At 33.7% G+C, this 21954-nt stretch overlaps 1 protein-coding gene and 1 long non-coding RNA gene across 4 annotated transcripts in view; one reads left to right on the top strand and one right to left on the bottom strand.

Moving 5' to 3' along the window:
• LOC100367276 (transcription factor Sox-10-like) overlaps positions 1–3711 on the top strand; it is a 29950-nt gene extending 26239 nt beyond the window's left edge. Inside the window, exon 3 of the mRNA XM_002737831.4 lies at positions 263–3711. Coding sequence (XP_002737877.3) covers positions 263–1268 — 1006 coding nt within the window. The 3' untranslated portion in view covers positions 1269–3711. The remainder of the gene's footprint in view (positions 1–262) is intronic.
• Positions 1–21954, bottom strand: part of LOC144357856 (uncharacterized) — a 64565-nt gene that overhangs the window by 4154 nt on the left and 38457 nt on the right. For 2 of the 3 annotated variants that reach the window (XR_014930083.1, XR_013421738.2), the window contains exons 2-3: positions 19655–19714; positions 6296–6432 (exon numbers count right to left, since the gene is read on the bottom strand). This is a non-coding gene — a long non-coding RNA (uncharacterized LOC144357856). The remainder of the gene's footprint in view (positions 1–6295; positions 6433–19654; positions 19715–21954) is intronic. The other variant, XR_014930082.1, reaches the window with a different exon arrangement.

The following is a 21954-nucleotide window of genomic DNA, read 5'->3' as shown; positions in this document are numbered from 1 at the left end:
TTTGAGTGAAAAATGGGGGCATCGTTATCTCAATGGTTATTCTTCTTGGCGTATTGTAGTATGCACTCTGAGTCAGTTGGGAAATTAAATACATGGTGATCGCACATCACAACACACCGTTTCCTGTCCCTGCGTGACCGTCTGAGCATAGGAAAAAACACAGGAAACTTGCTACCTGTTCACGATTGGTTGTCGCTCTTGTTACAATACAATACAAATTAATTTATTTATAAACCGTTTTTCGTTTCCTACCATTTCCCAGGATGCTGTCTGATAAAGAGAAAAAGCCGTTCGTGGACGAAGCAGAAAGATTACGTATGCAGCACAAGAAAGATCACCCAGACTACAAATATCAGCCTAGACGCCGAAAAAATGTGAAGAACGGTCAGCAAAATGGGTCTGAAGAATCAGGAAATGCTACAAGTCCAATTCCTTCCTCTGGGTTCTTTAAAGTTTTGCAGCGAGAGAATTCACCTGGAAAACAAGAGCATAGTACAAGCGGTAGTAGCACCACAGCACACAGTCCTCCAACACCGCCCACAACACCAAAAACTGAAAACTCATCAAACAGTGCTGAAAACAGGGAACATGGACCTCCTCTGAAGAAAATGAAAATGAGTAACAGGAGTGGTGGAGACCAGGACCCCCAAATTGACTTTAACGGTGTGGATATCCGAGAATTAAGCACTGAGGTGATGGGAACGATGGAAAGTTTTGATGTGACTGAATTTGAACAATATTTACCCCCCAACTCCAACCCCCATCTGAATGCTGGACAATCAGTATCCCAGTTACCTCCACCACCACCACCACCACCACCACCACCCCCTCCCCAACCTCCTTCAACCATGGAGAGCAGCGATACTTACCTGCACAACTATAGTACCGGGAATTCTGGTAGCCAACCTAACAGTCCTGGAACTAACTGGTCAACAGGTTCCGTACCAGGACAAGTGAAGATGGAACCACCATACCAACACCTAACGCACTACTCTTATGCTAATTTGCCACAACAGTATAACAATAACAATTACCCTCCCCGTACTATGTCATCGTATGAAAACTACCAGGAGGAAGGATCAAGTTCACAATACTACAGCGGTGCCACCAGCAGCATGCCCCCACCATACCATTACATGAACTCTCCGATATACACGCCACTCGCAACTGCAACAACAGCTATGTCACCGTTACCAACACAAGAGGACAGTCACCCGCAGAACTGGGAGTCTTATGTCGCCAACACAGCCGCCACTCAGAGATCTTAGAAATAGTTAGTCATGGGAAATAACAATAGATTCACGGCTGTGAGACTAAGAGATACAGGTTGAGTTTTAAAGCTTGTTGGCTATAGCAATAAAGCATGACAGTTGAACGGTTGCTATTAAACCATGTGTGTTGCTGCTAATGGACGTTGGCCTGTCAGCAGAAAAATGCAACCTCGAGTGGCAACCACCAGCGTGCAGAAACCTTATCTATCATTCCTATGCCAGATTGGTCAGTCTGTGAAATAACTTTGATTTTTGCAATTTTTTTTTATATATATAGCATTCTATATAGCAAAGCCAATATGGATATTATGTAAACAATATTTTTTTATGATATTTATATAAATCTGAAAAAAAATGAATCTTGGTTAGCCATCAAATATACATAATGTTAATATATCTCAAGAAATTGTAAGTTGTCAAATAAAAACATGTTTGTATAGCATTGATTGACAGATAGGATGCTTAGTGGTCTGGACTTGGTAGCCGGTAGCAGTATATTACATTTGATCCTTTACAGACAATATATGTGTCACAGGAAACATTGGGGGCAGCATTATTTAGAATATCCTAGACAGATATATTACCATTTCCTGAAAATGCTTAATTATTTGAATGCCAAAGTCATCTTTTTTTCCTAAAATGTGTGGGTAATTGGAAAATCTATACATTTAGCCCTAAATTAACAAAGAAATTATAGAAAAATACTTGGTTGGAAAAAACAACATTCAAATGGTTAAGTGAAGTTTTAAATAATTAATTTTTTTTTACTGGGAGGGGAAAAAACACTTTCCCATCTTACTTTGTATATTTGGTTACATATTGAATATGAAAATAATCTTTTTTTTTTTTTTTGAAGTTATATTTTTACACAAATCTGATTATCTGGTGCTAGGGTGGTGATGGTTATGTTTTGTTTTGTTTTTATAAAAAAAAAGTAAAGCGAGAAAAAAAGTGCCTTAGAGTGCCAGAATGTATGTGAGCCAATTTTTTTGTTATGTGTGATTGCTGTGACCCTATTGGTAATGGATCTGTTCTGTGCCAGTGGTAGACCACACAGCTTCATGTAGACTCCCATGTTATGTTAGAAATAATAGGAGTCAGCTGGTAAAGTTTGGTTGAGAATCGGGTCAAGATACATACTGGGTGCAGGGTTTTTTCATCTGTATTCCATTATCCAAGTTTGTTTTCCCACAGATTGATACTTAGTATAAATCTATAATCCGTATTGTGTTTCATGTCCCTTTGTGTTTAATAGTCAATTTTGAATTGATCCATACATGTATTATCATCAGTTTGCCATATTGATTTTTTTTCAAATCAGAAAAAAATTATTATTCAAGAATATCATTGATGGAAAACAGGGTCTTTGTATGTAACATTTGCTTTGAAGTTTGCATTTTGTTTCATATGAATAAAAATTGTGCCTTAATATTTTACTGCCTAGCCCTTGTAGACACTTAGATGCAGGCAGCTTGGTACATCCAGTGTACAAACCTAGTAAATTTGAAAAGTCTACTATTCATGTCAAATAAGGTGACCCTTTTTTAAAGCAGTTATTAGAAAAAGTCTACATTCCATATCCATTCCACCATATATATTATGCTATTATTTCCAAATATCCTTTGGGGATATATAATGTACAAAATTAAATGTTTTTGTATTTGCATATCATAATATCACATTGTCTGTCACCCTGTATTAGAAGTCTGTTAAAAACAGAGTTAAAATATTTTTTAAGGAATCTTATTCAAATCTTTCCATGGTTTTAGGAATAGACCATGTGAAATACTGTGCATGTCCTGCAACAAGAATTTTAAAAAAGTGCTTAAGTTGCTCACCAATCTGATATAGCCCAAAAGTGCCTATGTAGATACATTTTGAGAATGCATCATGTATATTGAATTGGGATAACAGTTTCAGAAAAAAAAAATTTACTTGGCAGAATTTCCACACTGGTTGGTAATTTATTACATTGTACATGTTATTTAGATCAAACTTTAAACCTATTGTGCATTTGCCAAGTACAATTTTGTCTTTTCACCAAAGAACATGTTATGGCTCATTCCCTGCAAAGTACCAGCATGTGTGACCTCTGGGGGTCATGCAAATGGTCTTTACAGTTACCAGTCTATATATACTGTATTTGCTCTATTAGTAGCACATACACTTATACATAAATGTGTCTATGGTCAAAATAAGTAATATCTGAATGACCCAGTATTTACATGCATTTCTATTAGAGCAAATATGATACATAGGAACAATTGGTTATAATCTGAAAGCTAAGTAGATAGTATCTATTTAAATCTTGTTTTGATTTCATTTTCCACATCAAGATTTTGCTATTACCCTTTTCTGTTAAATTGGGTCTGTAAATAAATTCTTTTCACTTATGAATGTTTTTTAAGCTTAATTAAAGTTTACTTTATATATTGTGAAAGTAGCGTTGTGACTCATTCTGTTCAACTCTGCCCTTTTCTTCTTGGTTGATGACTTGTAAATGGCCTCATTACTATTGTTGCATATTCCTTTGTATCCAAAGAAAGTCGGAATATAACAGAGGAAGTGGTGAACAATGGGATATCCTGAGCTGACAGGTTAAGTAGAAAGAAAGAAAGATTGGACTGATACCAATCATCATATTGAGGAAAGATTAAAATCTATCTGTGCATAAAATCTGTCTAATACCTAGCAAAGCCACTGAAGGTCATCTGGTTGCTTTAATCAGCTGTATACCATGGCTAATCGGTTCAACAGGTCTTGGCCGAATTAATCACAAACGTGGAGTGGTGAAAAACAGAAGAGTGAGGATAGGGGAGGGGTAGACTATGAAAATATCTTGGATAAGGTACTGTATTTCATCTATTGGAATCACATCTTCAAATTTTAATGTGTGCTATACGACGATCATCAAATGGATACCGTAATTAAACGTGCACAATGTATATATAATTTCGTACATTTTACATTTATTTGTTCTTGCAAACTTTCCTTCATGGGTGGAGAAGGTGCAAGTGTTTAACAAAGCTAGTATTAGGTTTGCTGTGCACATTTTAATTATTGAAGGCCCCTAACCTATAAAGTAGGTGATGTAAAATTATGCTCAGTTGATCATCACATTTGTCATCACAATATGTGATTTTCCATTCACTGCAACACCTTGTGTATAGCATGAAAGGCATGGCCAGACGTCTGCTACAAAATGATTTAGTTTTGAATTTCTTTTTTTCAGCTCAATGTCAAAATACTGATCTTTCAAAAGAGAACATGGTGTTAAGATACCCTTACTTCATCAAAGTTGACCACCATCAAATGTGTACTGTATATCATATTAATAGGTGTAGAAATGACCCCAAATTACATTTGCGTTTGTTGAATCCCACACGATGTTTTGACCCCACCACATCACTATGACCTTTAATTTGTCCTGTTTTTATGTTTGATTTTCACACATAACGTGGGATCTTGTAGTAAACAGTAAATGGCGTATTATATAGCGTTTACATATCAGTGTTCCATGATGATGGCGTTCTCACTGATCATATAGTTTAATACTGTATAACAGTATATAAACTGATTATAGTCTGGAAGAGGGGGAAGAGTAACCTTGTTATTAAGTATCTGATGAAATATTCACTTCAACAAAGTTTTCCCCTGGCTTGCAATGTTGACTGCAAACAATTAACATTACTCACACTGATCAAGAATCATACTTACTCTATTAGAAGTGCATCTGTAAAAGAAGTACTCACACACCACACACTGCACTTATTGTATGCTGGATCATTAAAAGATTATTTATTTTGACTATAAACACAGCTATGTCATTTAAGAAAGTGTATGCGCTACTAATAGAGCAACTGTTGCACTTTGTTTCTAATTTGTACATAACAAACCTTATATCAATACTACATCACGCATGGTATGGTAACTAAATTAACCTACTAGAATACAAACATTTTCTTCATTTTTATAATTAGCACATTCAAGCATGTTTTACGGATACATCCCATCTCACCCGCACAGTGGATTGCTGACTGACGACTATGGTCTGCCCCGAACTTATAACACAGTTATTTGAGGTCACTTAATTTGAACTAGACAATAAATTACACATTATCCAAATAAAAGTAACATAAAATCATTTCCCAGATGCTCCTATTATATAAAATATATAGTATATCATTCAGTTTATAGTTGTCTTCCCTAACTACAGACTTTGATGGTTACCAATTAGGTTTATGGTAGTCATTTGCGTTGAACATTTACCCAGTAAAATACTAATAGCTTAACCCATGAACCCTAATGCATCAGAAACTAAATTTTACTAGGTTTGGACCAGGATTGAAAATGAAAGTGGGGTTTGTTTACAGTTTACTCTCATTTACTCAAACATTATTTTCTATTTTCTAAAGACAGATGCAAAGGACTGCAAGTCATTTCCTGGAAAATCAGTTTCACCTAACTACCCGGATCATTGGCGGATTTAGATGGGGGCCGAGGGGGCTGCAGCCCCCCTATTTTTAACAACCAACAGGGCTTTGCACCATCGGCGCTCGCGAACTTGGCCTTAGGCCAACGTATCAGCCCCCCCTATTCCAGAATCCTAGATCCGCCCCTGCTGATATCTATTGAAAGAAAGTTTACTGGAGTCCACATCTCTAACAAAAAGCTCGCATAAACCAAAGATTGCATTTATTGTATATTTTACTGACTATATGCACTATAATAGATAAATACAGTGTACGGTACAAATATTTTAATTGCGGTATACCACTATAAGTATTATCTGTATTCACCATTGGTTGCAAAGTGTTTATTCATATTTGTTTTTGATTTGTTTTATATTTTAAAATATAAATAATAATAAATATTATTATACAACTTTGTTTCTCTGTTCCCTGGTTGTAAAAGATAATATGTTTGGGAAATGAATCCACATTGAAAGCAGATTGTGACACTCCTTTTAGTATACATTTTTATTGAATTTCAGTTGGACATACGTGCATTACGTTGATACTTGCCTTCAAAATCTAAACTACAGTTGTGTATCTTGATGCACAATAAATTCTACATTCCATATGTTTTTTGTTGGAATGGGGTTGGTGCTCTTGGACTTCTACATAGCGGTAAACTTCATCTGGTAGCCACCAAGACGGTTCTGTGTGGAGAATTAAAATAAACGTTGTTTTTATTAAATATAATATTTCCTTTCAGCATGATTTTATTTTCACTGCGAGCAACAATTCTGTGTACTCCCTGTATCATATATCCCCTGTTTTGTGGTAAGTTGCATATTTAAAAAAATAAGGATATACTTGTAGTAGATTCACTGCTTATTATAATTTTTGGCTAATCATATGCAATGGAAAATTATTTATCACTATTGTTTGTATAATACACATGTATACAAAAATGTAACAGCAGCAATGAAAGAAGGTAAAAGTCATGTCCCTGAGGTCAAAGGTCATGGATCACAGTTACGAGGAAACAAAGGTTAATTAAGGTCATCCCCTAAAGGAACAGAATTGGTTGGGTGGTCTTAATTCTTTAATTACATTACATTTCATGATTCTGGATGTCCTAAAGTCTACACAAATGCACAGTGGGATACCAGTAGCTAAATACTAGAGAGCAGTGAACTGAACATTTCTCATGTTGCAGTAATATTTCTCTAGTAAAAATTGTTGTTGATACTTTATTCGCATTTTTAGGCTTCCCGACTTTGTCAATTTGTTTTCCGACTCCGATGTGGATGAGTGTTTCTTTCAATTTTTCGCAAAAATTTGTTACATGAAAATGTTGAATGTTATCTACTGGTAATGAGACATGATTTTTTTCCTGGGCTTTATTAAACATTGCCTTTTCTGAATCATGCAAATAATAATAGTTTAAGAAAAAAAAAATAATAACCTATCCTACACCATTATATATTAATTCCTATCGTATCGTATCCTATCCTATCCTATCCTATCCTCTCTTACCCTAGCCTACCTTTACCTTAACCTACCCTACCCCATTCTAACCTATGACTGCCCATTCAATATTGCAGGAAACCTATACGGTACGGTACTCAATGCTTCTAGCTCCAAGATAAACTTTTTGTATACAAATCACAAAAGTCCTACAGGGACTGGATACCAAAATAATGATACTTTGGTTGGGTAAGTGTGCCACTGAGACTGAAAGGCCAAGCCACTGTTTGAAATCTATCCACTTTCTAGTGAGGTCCCAGGGTGATAATGCCAGACATGGAGAAAAGGATTGAACTGTAGCTTTAATACAATCTCATTCCCAGGTTTGCTTGCACATGTCTCTCAGCAAGAATAAGCATTAGATTCCAGGGTAAAAAATCTGTCTTAAGGTTAACAATTTTGTGTTCCTCATAAAGCTTATATTTATAGGAAGCCAGGATTCAAACACTTTTGTGAGACAAGAAACTTTTAGGACTGGTGTAATGATCAACATATTAATTTCCTGTAAAACTGTAAAATAAACACAGATGTAATCGCACATTCTGTCAAAATGGTTATTGGAAGAGGTTACATGTTAAGGTTAAAGTAGTGTGACAGAGTTTCTATTTGGGTGTTGTTTTTTAGTTGCCAACCAATTAACAGGTTGGTTCAGGGTTTACTAGGTTTACGTAGTAAAGTGGGTTTATTGGGTTATAGGGATTGTTTGGTTCACAGGCATTGCTGTATCCAATGTAATCCCAATATACCCTAAAATTCCAACAAACACTGTAATCCAAAAAACCTTATAATCTAACAAACTCTTTAATCCCACTATACTGGGTTTACTAGGTTTACATAGTAAAGTGGGTTTATTGGGTTATAGGGATTGTTTGGTTCACAGGCATTGCTGTATCCAATGTAATCCCAATATACCCTAAAATTCCAACAAACACTGTAATCCAAAAAACCTTATAATCTAACAAACTCTTTAATCCCACTATACTGGGTTTACTAGGTTTACAGAGTGTATTCTGGGTTTAAAAGGGATACAGAAATTACCAGGTTCATTGGATTTACATAATAGGTTTACATAATACTGGGTATACAGGGTTTTCTAGGATTACAGGTTAATACTGGGTTTATATAGCTATTTATCCAGACTTGCAAAATATACATCTCTCATGAAATTACGAATAAGTTGTTGTTATGTGATGCCATTTGTGAATTTTATGCTGAACAATATATTGATTTAAGATAAAACATTATCACACAAAATAGCTTTGGCAACAATGATGAGGAGGAGGACAGCTATTTGCAACTCCAGACTCTTCATTAATTGACCATGTGCTGTGTTTTGGAGATATTTTTCATAAAAATAAATGAAAAAAATACATCAAATGAATAAACACGGGGTATGGTCACATAGCCGGTACTTGCATACTTGATAATTGCATGTAGAAAGGTAGAGATCATTATATGTTCAAATATGTTCAAATCTTTTAACTGTTTACAGGTGTGTCAATTTGTTTTCTAAAATTTATTGTCATTAAATTTTTCATTTTTTTTCTTTGTATTTTCTAATGAATAACAAAAATTGGCAAAATAGGCAGCTTATGATCCTTTGAGTTTGTATTTACTATGCTGGACAAGGAGAACATTGTGTAATTGTTATCAATAAATGAAAAATAATAGTTTTACCAATCCAAAATAATGAGAAACAGTGCATTAAATGATAGGCACATAATCAAGTAATTGGCCAAAACACTGGCAATGAATGATAATATGATGTTAAATTTGTTAAGCATGATGTCAGGGAAAGAACTAAATTTGATATATTAAACACCCTATTAACTTGTCAACAAGCATCAAGTTATAATATAAAATCTTGAGATTTTGTGAAACACTCAACGAGAACCTAAAAAGTTTATTTTAACTACTTGAGAGTCAGCAAAAAATGTCAAGAAAAGGAGTTTCACAATGGTACAATCAACTGAACTCATGATACCATATTTGCTGTATCACAAGCACATCTTTAATAGAAGTGTACTGAAAATGTGCATTTCTTGTATGCTAGCTGGATTATTGAAATACAACTTATTTTAACCAGAGACACAACTGAATTGCGTAAGCATATACGCTACTAATAGAGCAAATACATAAGTACTGAATACAATGCATGACGAAAAACACCTAAAATTCAGTGTTATAACATTAAAACAGCATACAGCAGTTAACAGAGTGATGAAGTGGACAAAATTATGCTTGTGTTACAGGTTACAGACTTTTAATTGTCATGCAAACAATGTGTTTTTAATGCTTTGTAGGGAGGTATAGAACTTTGAAATCAGGACTCGTAAGTGTAACAGGAAGACTTTTAGAAACACCTGGTTGGCACACACTAATATAGAGTACACCTGAAATTGAGTAGATCAATAAGATGTAGTAGAATTCAATCTGAAATCACAGTGAGTGTAGTAAAATGATCAGGTTTGTTAAGTCTGCAAGGAATACCGACTCGACCTCTGTAGGTCACCTGTCAACAGATTTGAAAGAGCACTAATGAAAGTAGGTTGGATAAGATCTACAATGCATAGCCCACATATAACTGGAACAAGTTGGTAAAGGTGCAGGTAAGGTATTATACACTTAGATTTTTCAGTTGACCGAATCGTTTTCTGTGTCATGATTGTGCTTTGTTGTTATTGCAGATTACTCAACTGGACTGTAGTAAATAGGGATGGACCATTTAAAATCTGGGGCAGGGGTGAAAGATGGAATATGTGGTCCATTTTTCTACTCCATTTTTAATAAGTGACTAATAAATCCAGTGAAAACAAATATTCATAGCTATGGTTTTGCAGTGTTTTGAGGGCCTGTATAGATACTCGCATTGCTAGAATAGTCCTGGGTATAAGAGTAAGTATCTATGATATGTGTGCAATCTACAATTGAATATATTGATTTAACAAGCAGCATCTCGGCTGAGATAGCTCCGCTGTTAGAAATGCACATTTCAATTAAAGAACAGAAAGTATCATTAAAAAATGAACAATATGTATAGTATCAAAACAATCAGACTTGCGGTTTTCAACAAGATGTAGAAAATATCACTTTTTACCAAAAATTACAAAAATATTCATCAAAATTAGAGAATTAGAGATATCATCATGAAATGAACAAATCTGAGTTAGAACCACATGTAGTACCTATATATGTAACATCAAAGCAATTGGACTTGAGGTTTTTAACAAGAAGTCGAAAATATCACTTTTTACCAAAAATGACAAAAATATTCACCAAAATTAGAGAATTAAATATATCATTACAAAATGAACAAATCTGAGAGAGGTCCACATGTAGTACCTATATATGTAATATCAAAGCAATTGGACTTGCGGTTTTTAACAAGAAGGTGAAAATATCACTTTTTTCCAAAAATTACAAAAATATTCATCAAAATTAGAGAATTAAAGATATCATCATGAAATGAACAAATCTGAGTTAGAACCACATGTAGTACCTATATATGTAACATCAAAGCAATTGGACTTGAGGTTTTTAACAAGAAGTCGAAAATATCACTTTTTACCAAAAATGACAAAAATATTCACCAAAATTAGAGAATTAAATATATTATTACAAAATGAACAAATCTAAGAGAGGTTCACATGTAGTACCTATATGTGTAATATCAAAGCAATCGGACTTGCGGTTTTTAACAAGAAGGTGAAAATATCACTTTTTACCAAAAATTACAAAAATATTCACCAAAATTAGAGAATTGAAGATATCATCATGAAATGAACAAATCTGAGAGAGGTCTACCCAAGGTACATATACACCAAGTATCAAAGCATTCAGGCTTGTAGTTTTCAAGAAGAAGTCGAAAAAGTAAAACATTGACATGGACGACGACAGTGACGACGGACAATCACTCATATGATAAGCTCCGCTCGACAAAGTCGACAGCGGAGCTAAAAAGGGGTAACAAAATTATAGTACAACATTTTACCGGTAATGATTTCACTACACATTTTACCAGACAGCATATACCGGTATTAAAAAAAGTTTTTGTGACCTCCATATTCTACCTACTGATCTTCGTTTTACAAATCTTGGTGAACAAATCTTGAGAAAAATTTACCAATAAACTAAAAAATGAATTTTGCAGTTCAATTTTTTGAACTATTTTGCGTATTTTTAAAGAAAGCTAGCTGATATAAACTGAAAATTGCGTTTGTTGTACCGAATTTGATACCATTAAAAGCACATCCTGTCCTGTTCGATATGGGACTCGTAGTGACCTATACAACACGTGTAAAATACATTGTTTATTTACATGAAATTCGAACATGCGCTGCGCGATGACCACCGCGCTTTAATGTATACTAAATCATTAAATACTACCTATTAGACCATAGATTTACATAAGCACATGCACTACTAATAGAGGAAATACAATACTAGACTTTTATTAATTAATAATATTGAATTTCTGTTTAACTTTCAGAGACCACTGCTGATCTTGCCTGAATCCTCTACATGTTATGTCAATAAAGCTGCATGTTGATCAGATTACATTTGTTGCAGTGTGGACAAAGTTTATATTCAGTTAATGACATTAAAATTGAAAGAAAACACCAGTTGGCTTGATATGATATGGTTTATCAGTTACGTTGCCAAATGTTTAGACTGTTGGCCTGCAGAGTATCAACAATATGAAGTCAAAGTTTGGATACTATGATAAACCAGCAAGATATTGTATGTTTACAATGTCGCTCAGCTACAATAACAAACTTTGCTCAAGTAACATTGCCATAGAAACCATATTTTGGCAATATTTGGTAAAGAAACTTGTACTATAGAATACCTTATTTTCACTCCTTTGAAGTGCTTGATAGTTCAACAAAATAAAATCCAGTGAAAAGATCATTAATTACAATAAATTCAACCTAAAGTTTTTTTTAGCAAAAATAAAGTATTTTACTGAATATTTTTATTCACAGATCCAACTGTTATTAGCACATGATTAGATATATTGATTGATTTGAATAATTTTGAAGATGAAAGCAGATATATTATATATCAAGGGTTGCCTGAAACACTGAATTGTACATATCAATGTGTCCTCAAATATATAAGTGTAAGACAGAAAACAAATCCGATATCTGATGAATTGATATAAGGGATAGTCCATTTGAAAACCTGGGTGGGTCTGGAATATTTTGAGGGGGGGGGTCTTAAAACTAACATTACTGAGAAAAGAAAGTAATAATGGACTTGCATATCATCAGTGAGAAACTAAAAAGTTTGAACAAAATCAGCTACCCGGTATATATGACTTTTGATTTTAAACATCAAAGAAAGCTAAGAAAGAACTCCTGTTTGCTGAAGATATTGAAGGCATGGCATATCTTCATTACCTACAAATCAAATCATTGTGTTTATTGGATGCAAAATCATTGAAATATTTCTTATATTCACAGTTAGGCATACATCCTTCTAATAGAGAAAATAATCAGGGTGGTTCCAAGTATCTATGGTTTAACAATTATAAACATTTAATGAAATAATGACCATATATGACTTAATATTTTGGTGATATATCTTGTCAGACCACAAAATTAAAGCACCGATTGCATGTCCCTATCTGCAACAGTACTTAGTACATTACATTTATGCATATTAAGAAACACACATGAAACTAAACTGAGTATTATTCTCGAGTGTCTATTGTACCATGTTTCATTAAAATCTGTTGAATGGTAAAATTGGCTAATTATTATGCTAATTAGATAATTAATATGCACGGGATTTAAACCCAAACTAATCAACACTGCATATTATCCCTGAACATCTATATACCAAGTTTCATTGAATTAAGTTTAATAGTACATGAGAAACAAGTAAAAATGCTTAAATTTGGCTAATTAAAATGCAAATGAGGCAATTAATATGTACATAATTTCAAGCAAAATTTTATCAGGTCTGAGTATTATCCTAGAGTATCTATGTACCAGGTTTCATTAAAATCTGTTTAATAATACACAAAAAACAAGTAAAAATACTTAAATAATTAATATGCAAATTAGGTGATTATTATGTACAGAATTTCAAGCAAAATTTTATCAGATCTGTACATTATCCCAGAGCAGCTATGTACCAAGTTTCATTGAAATCTGTTTAATAGTATAAGAGAAACAAGAGAAAATGTTTAAAATTGACTAATTAATTCATATGCAAATCAAGTAAATAATATTTATGGATTTCCACCAAAAACTAATCAGGTATGAACACTACCCCAGAGCATATATGTACCAAGTTTCATTAAATTCAGATTATTGGTTCTTGAAAAGGCTGTCATTTGACAATTTTGAACTGACTGGATTAGATATGTGTAACATGATATAGTTGTGTGAAGCTTTAATGTGATCAGTCAAAGAATGTCAAAGATATGGCTCTAGAACATCATTGATTAAAACAAAATAGTAGCCAGTCAGCCATTTTGAATCTGATATGAAAAAATATGACGTGCATCAAGGTCCCATTAGGTTCAATGTATGTATCATTATTTTCACTACCATATACCCTCCTTAAAGAAAACCAAGTAACACATGTTTGTTAGTCTGTCTGACTGTCCAATCAAGCATGTCTACCATGGAATGTTTACTCAATACATTATTGGTATACTTTGACAACATGGTACATGTATATATAGTAATTGTGTTGATCAAACTTGATGGAGAAATCAGATCTAGATTGAATACACATTTTACATACCTCGGCCGGCCACATGTATTTCAGTGCTATCAACTAAACCTGGTTACTGTCCGAAAAAATAAAGGAAAAGATGTCAATCCCAGGGATAGCACTAAAGAATTATTTACAATTGTTTTCCATTGTAATCTGTTAGGAAATTTGCTGTGAGATTAAAGGCTTATTCACCTTTCCCATATGTGTCATACGAATAGCACTCTGGCCAATAAATAGTGTGGCAACAGCTCATCTCAAAACTCAGTTGCTAGTGAATAGTCAGAAAATGTACTTTAAATATTTAATATTTTATATCACTGTGCAAAATTTAAATAGAACAGAAGATCACTGCACGGTATTCTAACATTTGATTATTGAAAGGCATATTGCAGGATGTCCCTGGGTCTTAAAGGGCGGTAGTCGTCGCGCCACGCGAGATGTATGGGTCGCATATAAACAAAGATGGCCGCTATGACTGTTGCGCATATCACCTACCGGTAGTACAAACTGAGAAGTTACCAAGCTTTAATTAGGTATTTTTTAGGTGATTGGAAGGTATCGAAAGAGTCACTGGCAATAATAAGTGCAAGTGGCGCCCAGGTAAATTCTTAGACATGTGATTTCTATTAGAAGAGTGCATTAGATTATGAGAAAATCAATGTTTATCAACACTAAAGTCGCACATGTGCAGCACGACAACTATCGCCTTTTAAAGTTGGACACTTTATTAGGTTCTTGAGACTATTATTATGTGAAGTATTTGATAGTCTGGATCTGTATGAATTGTGGGAAATGTACAATGAACATTCAAAATTCATTTGAGCTTCCCATCGCTTGTCTGTTTTTTTTCTAAAGTTTGAGTTCTAGTGTGCGTGGATTCAGAGATTCAATTTTGTTTCAAATTACTGTAGACTGCATGCAGTCATTTGAATCCTGCACACAAATTCAGACTATAATATATGTCATATATAATAGTCTTGAAACCTAATAAAGTTCTATGAATGCTCTCAGAGTGTGACTTTAAAAGTGCCAAATAATCTTTATTGTCTATGTTATTTGTATTATGGTTAAAAACTTAAAAGTCTATTGGCTTCATTCATATATTACAATGATGTTTCTTCCTAGGTTATTATTCAGCTTATTAGAGTGGATATAACTACGTACCAGTAACTGAATTTGACAATTACTTTGTATGAAAATGTACACTTAAAAATGGGATATTGCATAGTACTGCATAGATTGGCTTTCAACGAATATACTAGCATTGTGATATTTATGTTAATTGTTTCACATATTCACGGTTACTGATTTTAATCTTCAACAAACAAAAATTGTCCTTGAATGGACATGAAACATATAACTTAATTACTGTGGCTGGTATAAAAGAATCCTGACTCACCCATTTTACCATTGTTACATTAAACAATTAATATAAACAAGCTTTGTCCCCATAGATAACTAACTGTAAGCCATTACCTGGCTGGCACATGTATTATCTAGTTCAAGAAGTATTCATTCACACTGTAAATATCAAAGAAACACACTTCAATTGAAATAAAAATGTATTACCATCACCATATATGGTAAATAACCAACCATATTTACCCAATTAGAAGTACATCTCCAATAGAAGTGCTAATCATTAAAATAGGAATATTTTGACCATACATACACCTTTGTCATTTATGTATTTAGTGAACAGAATACAGGAAAAATATAATCCTTTTTGTATGAAGAATGGAGAATGAAGAGCAATAAGTTATTGCATTAAATATTCCTCTTGAGTTATCAAGTGTAGGAAACATGTAAAGTTAGAACATAAACAGCATTTGTTAAAACAAAATGGCCACCAGTTGATCATTCTGAACTAGATCTGAAAAAATACAAAATGTATGTATCAAATTAGAACAAAAACTGTCCATGCACAACTGAGATCCAGTTCTGATATGGTATGGTTTGATGCACTTTTATATGACAATGTTTGTTATCCAGCTAACTTGAATCACAATGTCGAATGAATGCATGTGCATATGTGCAAAATGATGTATAGATAAATAATGGGTAAAAATTACATTTCAGACTCTCAAAAAATGGTGCATCACACTTGAGAACAAGAGAGAGATTATTTAAACTCCCTGCTTAGAAAGACATTGAAAATGACACAGTCCCCATTAAATTTTTGAAAGTTCTCTTTGTGCTTGTCATATTAAAGCGGAGGGGTTGTCGTGAGCGTGTCCTTGAAACTTGAGTTCCAAGTGGCGTATACAACAGATTGTTTATTTACATCAAAACATGTGTTCCGTGTAGTAGTAATATGGCCAAAAATAAAAATAGCCGTTATTCGTCCATCTTTGATCTGATTATGAAACACACTGATATGTATGATGTATGTGCCAAATACGAATGAAAATGGTACATAAATTGTGGAAATATAGTAGTAAGGCCAAAAAGTCAGATGGCTGTCAATCGACCATCCTTGACCAGATTTTGAAACAAATTGTCATGGACATGCATCCTAACATGTATAATCTATGTACCAGGTTTGAATGACAACTGACAAAGCATGTCCAAAATATAACATTTTCAAAAAACAAGATGGCTGCCAGTCGACCATTTTGAATCGAATCGCTAAACCACTGCATGTGCATATGTCCTACATAAGGTACTAGGCACATGCAAAGAATGAACGGAATCGGTCCACAGGATTCTGAAATATGACTCTGGACAGACTGACGCACAGACGAACGGACACCCGGCGGACGGACAAACAGACTCAGGAACTCACGGACGGTTGGGGACATGTATCCTAGCATGTATGATCTATGTACTAAATTTGAATGAAAACTGACAAAGCATGTGCAAAATACAACATTTTCAAAAAACAAGATGGCTGCCAGTCAGCCATTTTGAATCGAATCGCTAAACCACTGCATGTGCATATGTCCCACATAAATGAACGGAATCGGTCCAAGGGATTCTGAGATATGGCTCCGAACGGACGCACAGACGGAGACCGAATTATAAGTCCCCATTTTCGGACTTCGTCTTAACGGAGACTAATAATGCAACAATCTTTCATGATGAGTGAAATGCACCATGGGAATACAATCTGATTAAAATAAGATCCTAGTTTGGGATTTGTTCAATGTTTTCTTACATATATAATTATTAATAATTATTTATTTTTATATACTTTATTTTATTTTAGTTTAGTTTAAAAAGTTTTTTGTAATCGTGAAAGCAGCATGTGGCACAGCATTAGTTGAAGTATTACACAATAAGTAATAATAATAAAAAAAATAATAAAAAATAAAGCACTAATAGATTTTAATCATGCATGGGACTATAGCATGAGAATGCTATAGGGCTTCATTAATAAAGGAATGATTATGCCAAGATCATTGAATCATTTTTACTTTTTTATGGTGCAATCTAACATCATTATAATGGCACTGACTTTCCCTTCAAAAAGGAAGATGTCATAAATAAAATGTGGGGGTTGAATGGATTCCACTTCTTACCATTAATGATAAATGTAACTTGGATTTAGATAAAACTACTGTAAACTTCTTAAATTGTTGTGCTAGAGATTTCATGATTTGAGGATTTTATGGCAAAAAATAATTGACACTTTGTGTTGTAGATCCTCAAAGAAATTTTAACTGCTACAAAATATTGATCATTTCACGAAAAATTTGTATTTCACAAAATTCAAGTGGTTTACAGTATTTATGACAGATTCTTTCTCAGGAACATTAATGCTATAATCAATTCATGTTTAGTAAGCACAGGAAACAATTTACGCCACTTAGAATGGAGAATGTAAGTCATCACTATGCTACATTAAGCATAATCACAGATCAAGCCTAAAAATAATTAAGTTTAATTAACTTTTTGGCAATGAATTCTTCAGAGCTATCAGAAATTCATGCAGATGGTAAGGAGAGAGAGAGTAGTGTACGCCCTGAAAAGCTGGACTAGTTAAAATAGGGATAATATTACAAGTCAGTGTATTTGTTTACACTTGTAATAGTACAGTGATGATAACTTAGTGCTAGTAGTGCTCCTTATCTTAGCGACAATTTAAACACGAGAAACTCAAAACAGGGAAAAGTAGCCACCGGAATCTTGACAGGAAGTCATTTTTTTTTATATAAGATGTGGGCTGTCAGCTAGATGATTTGTAAACTGGAACAGGAAACCAGTTTAGTAACTTAAATCTGATTGAAACCTGAGTATGTATCGAAAAGTCCAAAGTGGAGTACAGGAAATACTAGTGTAGTTGATATTAAGCATTTCAACTATTTTTGTTTTGTACTTTTGCTATACTGCACTTTCTACTGTGTGTTGTACAATAATTTGAATTGAATTCATGCAATCTTTGTGTGTTTTTTGTATTAAAACAAAAATATGAAATGATATTAATCATATTGTTATATAAACATGTCAATCCCTGCTATCAGATGTTCTGGGAAGATGCGTAATATTTAATGGGATGATGACACAAGTTTGGCAAGTTGGGATAGTGCTTGCTCAGAGTTCAAAATTCATTACTTCTTTGAACTCTTCCTGCACCCAAAATGTTATTTATTTATTTATTTATTTATTTATAATGTCTTTGTTTATTTTAGAACAGATAAGATAGTTTTATTGACTACAGGTCTAAATCAAAACTTTTAATAAGAATATGAAAAAAAACTATGCAGGTATAACGTCAGTTCTACTTCTAGTTACCAGTACATCACGTAATGAACGTTATTTTTCACAAAATCGCCTAATCCTCGGGCGGAGCTACGTCACAAGACGTTCCACATTGCTAAGACGCACACCACTGTACATGCATTTCTATGGGCTCTTTTCGAGAAAACAACACAAACTCAACTTTGAAGTAATCCTAAACAATCAAATTTATATACGTTACACACGTAGGGCTAATCTTGTTACCCTGTACAGGGGAGTCTCAACAATCATCCCAAAGTACCGTTTTCTGCGAGTTTTTGGTCTTTGTTTTCACCGCCAGGGTTGCCAAGCGGTGAAAATGCCTGGATGTCTGCCCCGAGGATACAAACAAAACAAAAACATGCAGCAATAAACTTTTTATTTGGCATTTTTACAACAGCAATAGTTGCAGTGGTTTTCAAACATTTCATTCTCAGGACTGATGAATGCTCTCCATTATCAACAAAGTGATAAGAACATTAGAATCAAATTGTTTACAATATTTGTTCCTACAGATGTTGAAATCGTTGGTTAAATGGCAGTGGTTCAATGTTCAATGTGGGGTTGCATATATGACACATTGTTAATCACACAACATGATGAAAAAAATCCACATTCTTTGAAACTTATAAACAGAGAAATTAATAGAAAGTTGCAAATATTTGCGTTTAAATTTGGGAGGGGTGAATCCAGCTGTGAATTCTGTAGCCAAAACAGTGACAATAAATGTCAGGAAAAGAGGTTATGAGGTTATATCCAAAAAGTGAAGGGAGCTCGGATGACAGTGGAGGAAACAGTGAAGACATGGAAACAACCAGCAATGTGGGGAGTCTTGTATTTTATCCCATATTAGGAACATAGAGGAGGGGGAACACAGGATATTCAAGGGACAAATTCCAAATCAGGGTAGGGGGCATGAGGAGGACAGAATATTTTGAGCTGAGTAATCCACATTACCTTTCACAAAATAGCCCTGCAAAATTGCTTCCATATTTTGTCAAAAAAATGTATCAAGACCTGTTGACAAAGAGAAAACAATTTGATCCAAAGTTAAAAAAAACAATAAATGAATAAAAGTTCACATACATACAAAATGTGCCAAAAAAAAAGAAGTATGAAATCTAAGGCAAAAAATTTGCTTTATTTGAATGTTAAATCATTAATCACATTGCTAACAACATATAGAATAAGTGAATACTTGGAAATTTGGAATTTACATATGATTGTTGTGTTTGGCTGCTTGAAACATTACTTGCATAGTTACCAGAGACAAACCATTATTTCAAACGGAGGGGAAGTAGGCTTGATTTTATCAAAGACTTATCTAGCTAATTTTAATATCATACATAAATATTCATATAAATTCATTTAGCCTATTTATATAGCTCTATGAAATTATTATTACTTTAATTAAGTGATTGTTTTTTGATAATACAATGTAGTAAGATTGTAGTGAATACAATACAAAAAATACAATAGAGTACCAGGGTACTATGGAATGAAGAAAACAAAATACAATAACAATACTAGAATAACAATGCAATGAACTACAATGAACAGACAAAATTACAATAGTTGTGTAACACTAAAGATGCTGCAAAACCAATATTCTATAATATTACAGATTTTAATACATATAATTGCTGCCATTTTTCTAGTATTTCTAAATTTGTTTCTATGGAAACAGCACAGATTTTTCTCATGGTTCTAGTAAATGCCTCAATACTTTTATTTGAAACTAGCTAAAGGCATAGAACTGATCATGTAGAACTAGCCTTCGTGAAAAAATTTGGTAACATACTTTGTAGCGTCTCTCATTAAGCGTCAACTACTAATTTAATCACCATACTATATATGTGAAGTCAAATCTCTCTGGCAGCATAAATATTTTAAATCAGCTGCCTTTTTCAAAGAATAGTCAGCTCTCTTAAAAGTTCACAGTGCAGATCAAAGCTGCATTATTAGTGAATGCAGTTTTGTCAAGGTTGGTCGGTTGAGCAAAAAAGAAAGATAGTGGGGGAGGGGCTCTACCTTGACAAATATATATAGGTATTGTCAGTTGGTTTTTAAAAAAGCATTAACTCACAGCTATATGTTTTTTTTTCTGTGGAGGTTCATGTCCTTGAATGTTTCACTTTTAGTTTAACTCTATAATTATATTGCCTTTGATCTATCAAAAGTGCCGTATCTAACTGATTGAGGTACGGTACGTCTATATAAGCTATGTCTGTATGTACATGAAGTGGAACAATCTAGCAGTTATGTTAACTGGTTGGATCCCATTTATGTAAGTACCGGCTCATGTGTTTGGAAAAGATGGTATCTTGTAAGAGATGATGAATTGCCGTTGGTGATATACATAGAGTCAATGTCAAGAATATCAAGAAAGATTTGTATAAACTCACAGACAGATGATCTGCTGTGTTTGAAAAGAATTCTGAACACCTAACAGAAACAACACACACGAATGAAGGACACTTGTGTAATTATTAATTTGCTAAGGCATATGGCTATGCCTTGATCTGACGATTGTTCGTCATTAATATCCCAACCTAACAATCCCCTATAAAGGACATTCAATATCTCCTAAAGGTTTAGTGTGCCGATATGAGCTATAATTTAAAATAGTGCGCATAATCAATCTCTCTCTCACGGTTTGTCATCGTAAATTGTCAAGCCTAGCCCTTCCAGCAAAGAATGGACAGTCTCTTTAAAGTTTACTGTGCTGATCAGAGCTGTAATTCAATGTTGTGTATATAATTATGTTACTTCTCATGGTTTACCAACAGAGAACAGGGCGGATAGAGAGGGAGTGGTATGTGTCACATTTGATAAATTGTGATGCATTACAGTTACCCAGGTTTTTAAAAACATGCATGAACTCAATACAATTAACATTTTAGTCCTGTTAAGGAACATTTTAGCCTACATGTAATCTATACCCTAGTGTTGATATTGCTATCTCAATAACAGTTATATCACTGATGAAATGAAAACCCTCTAACTTACATTTTTGTATTATTGTACATTACCTCACCATCAATTTATTAAATATAAATATAAGAAGAGAGGACACCAGCCAGCCTTCTTGATCTAACTCCCCGTCCCCAAAATTATAGTAATTTCATACAAATTACATTATATAAATTTAATTTAATCATAAAATATCCAAGGGATAACAAAAGTAGGTATGGAGTTCATTCACAATTGTCAGTATACATTTTAATGACATTTACGATTAGTAAAATTTATGGACA

The sequence above is a fragment of the Saccoglossus kowalevskii genome, chromosome 8 (genome assembly GCF_978046115.1).
Source record: "Saccoglossus kowalevskii chromosome 8, keSacKowa6.1, whole genome shotgun sequence".
Lineage (NCBI taxonomy): Eukaryota > Metazoa > Hemichordata > Enteropneusta > Harrimaniidae > Saccoglossus > Saccoglossus kowalevskii.
Note: the sequence above shows the minus strand (reverse complement) of the source record. Positions and strands in the feature narration are given on the sequence as shown.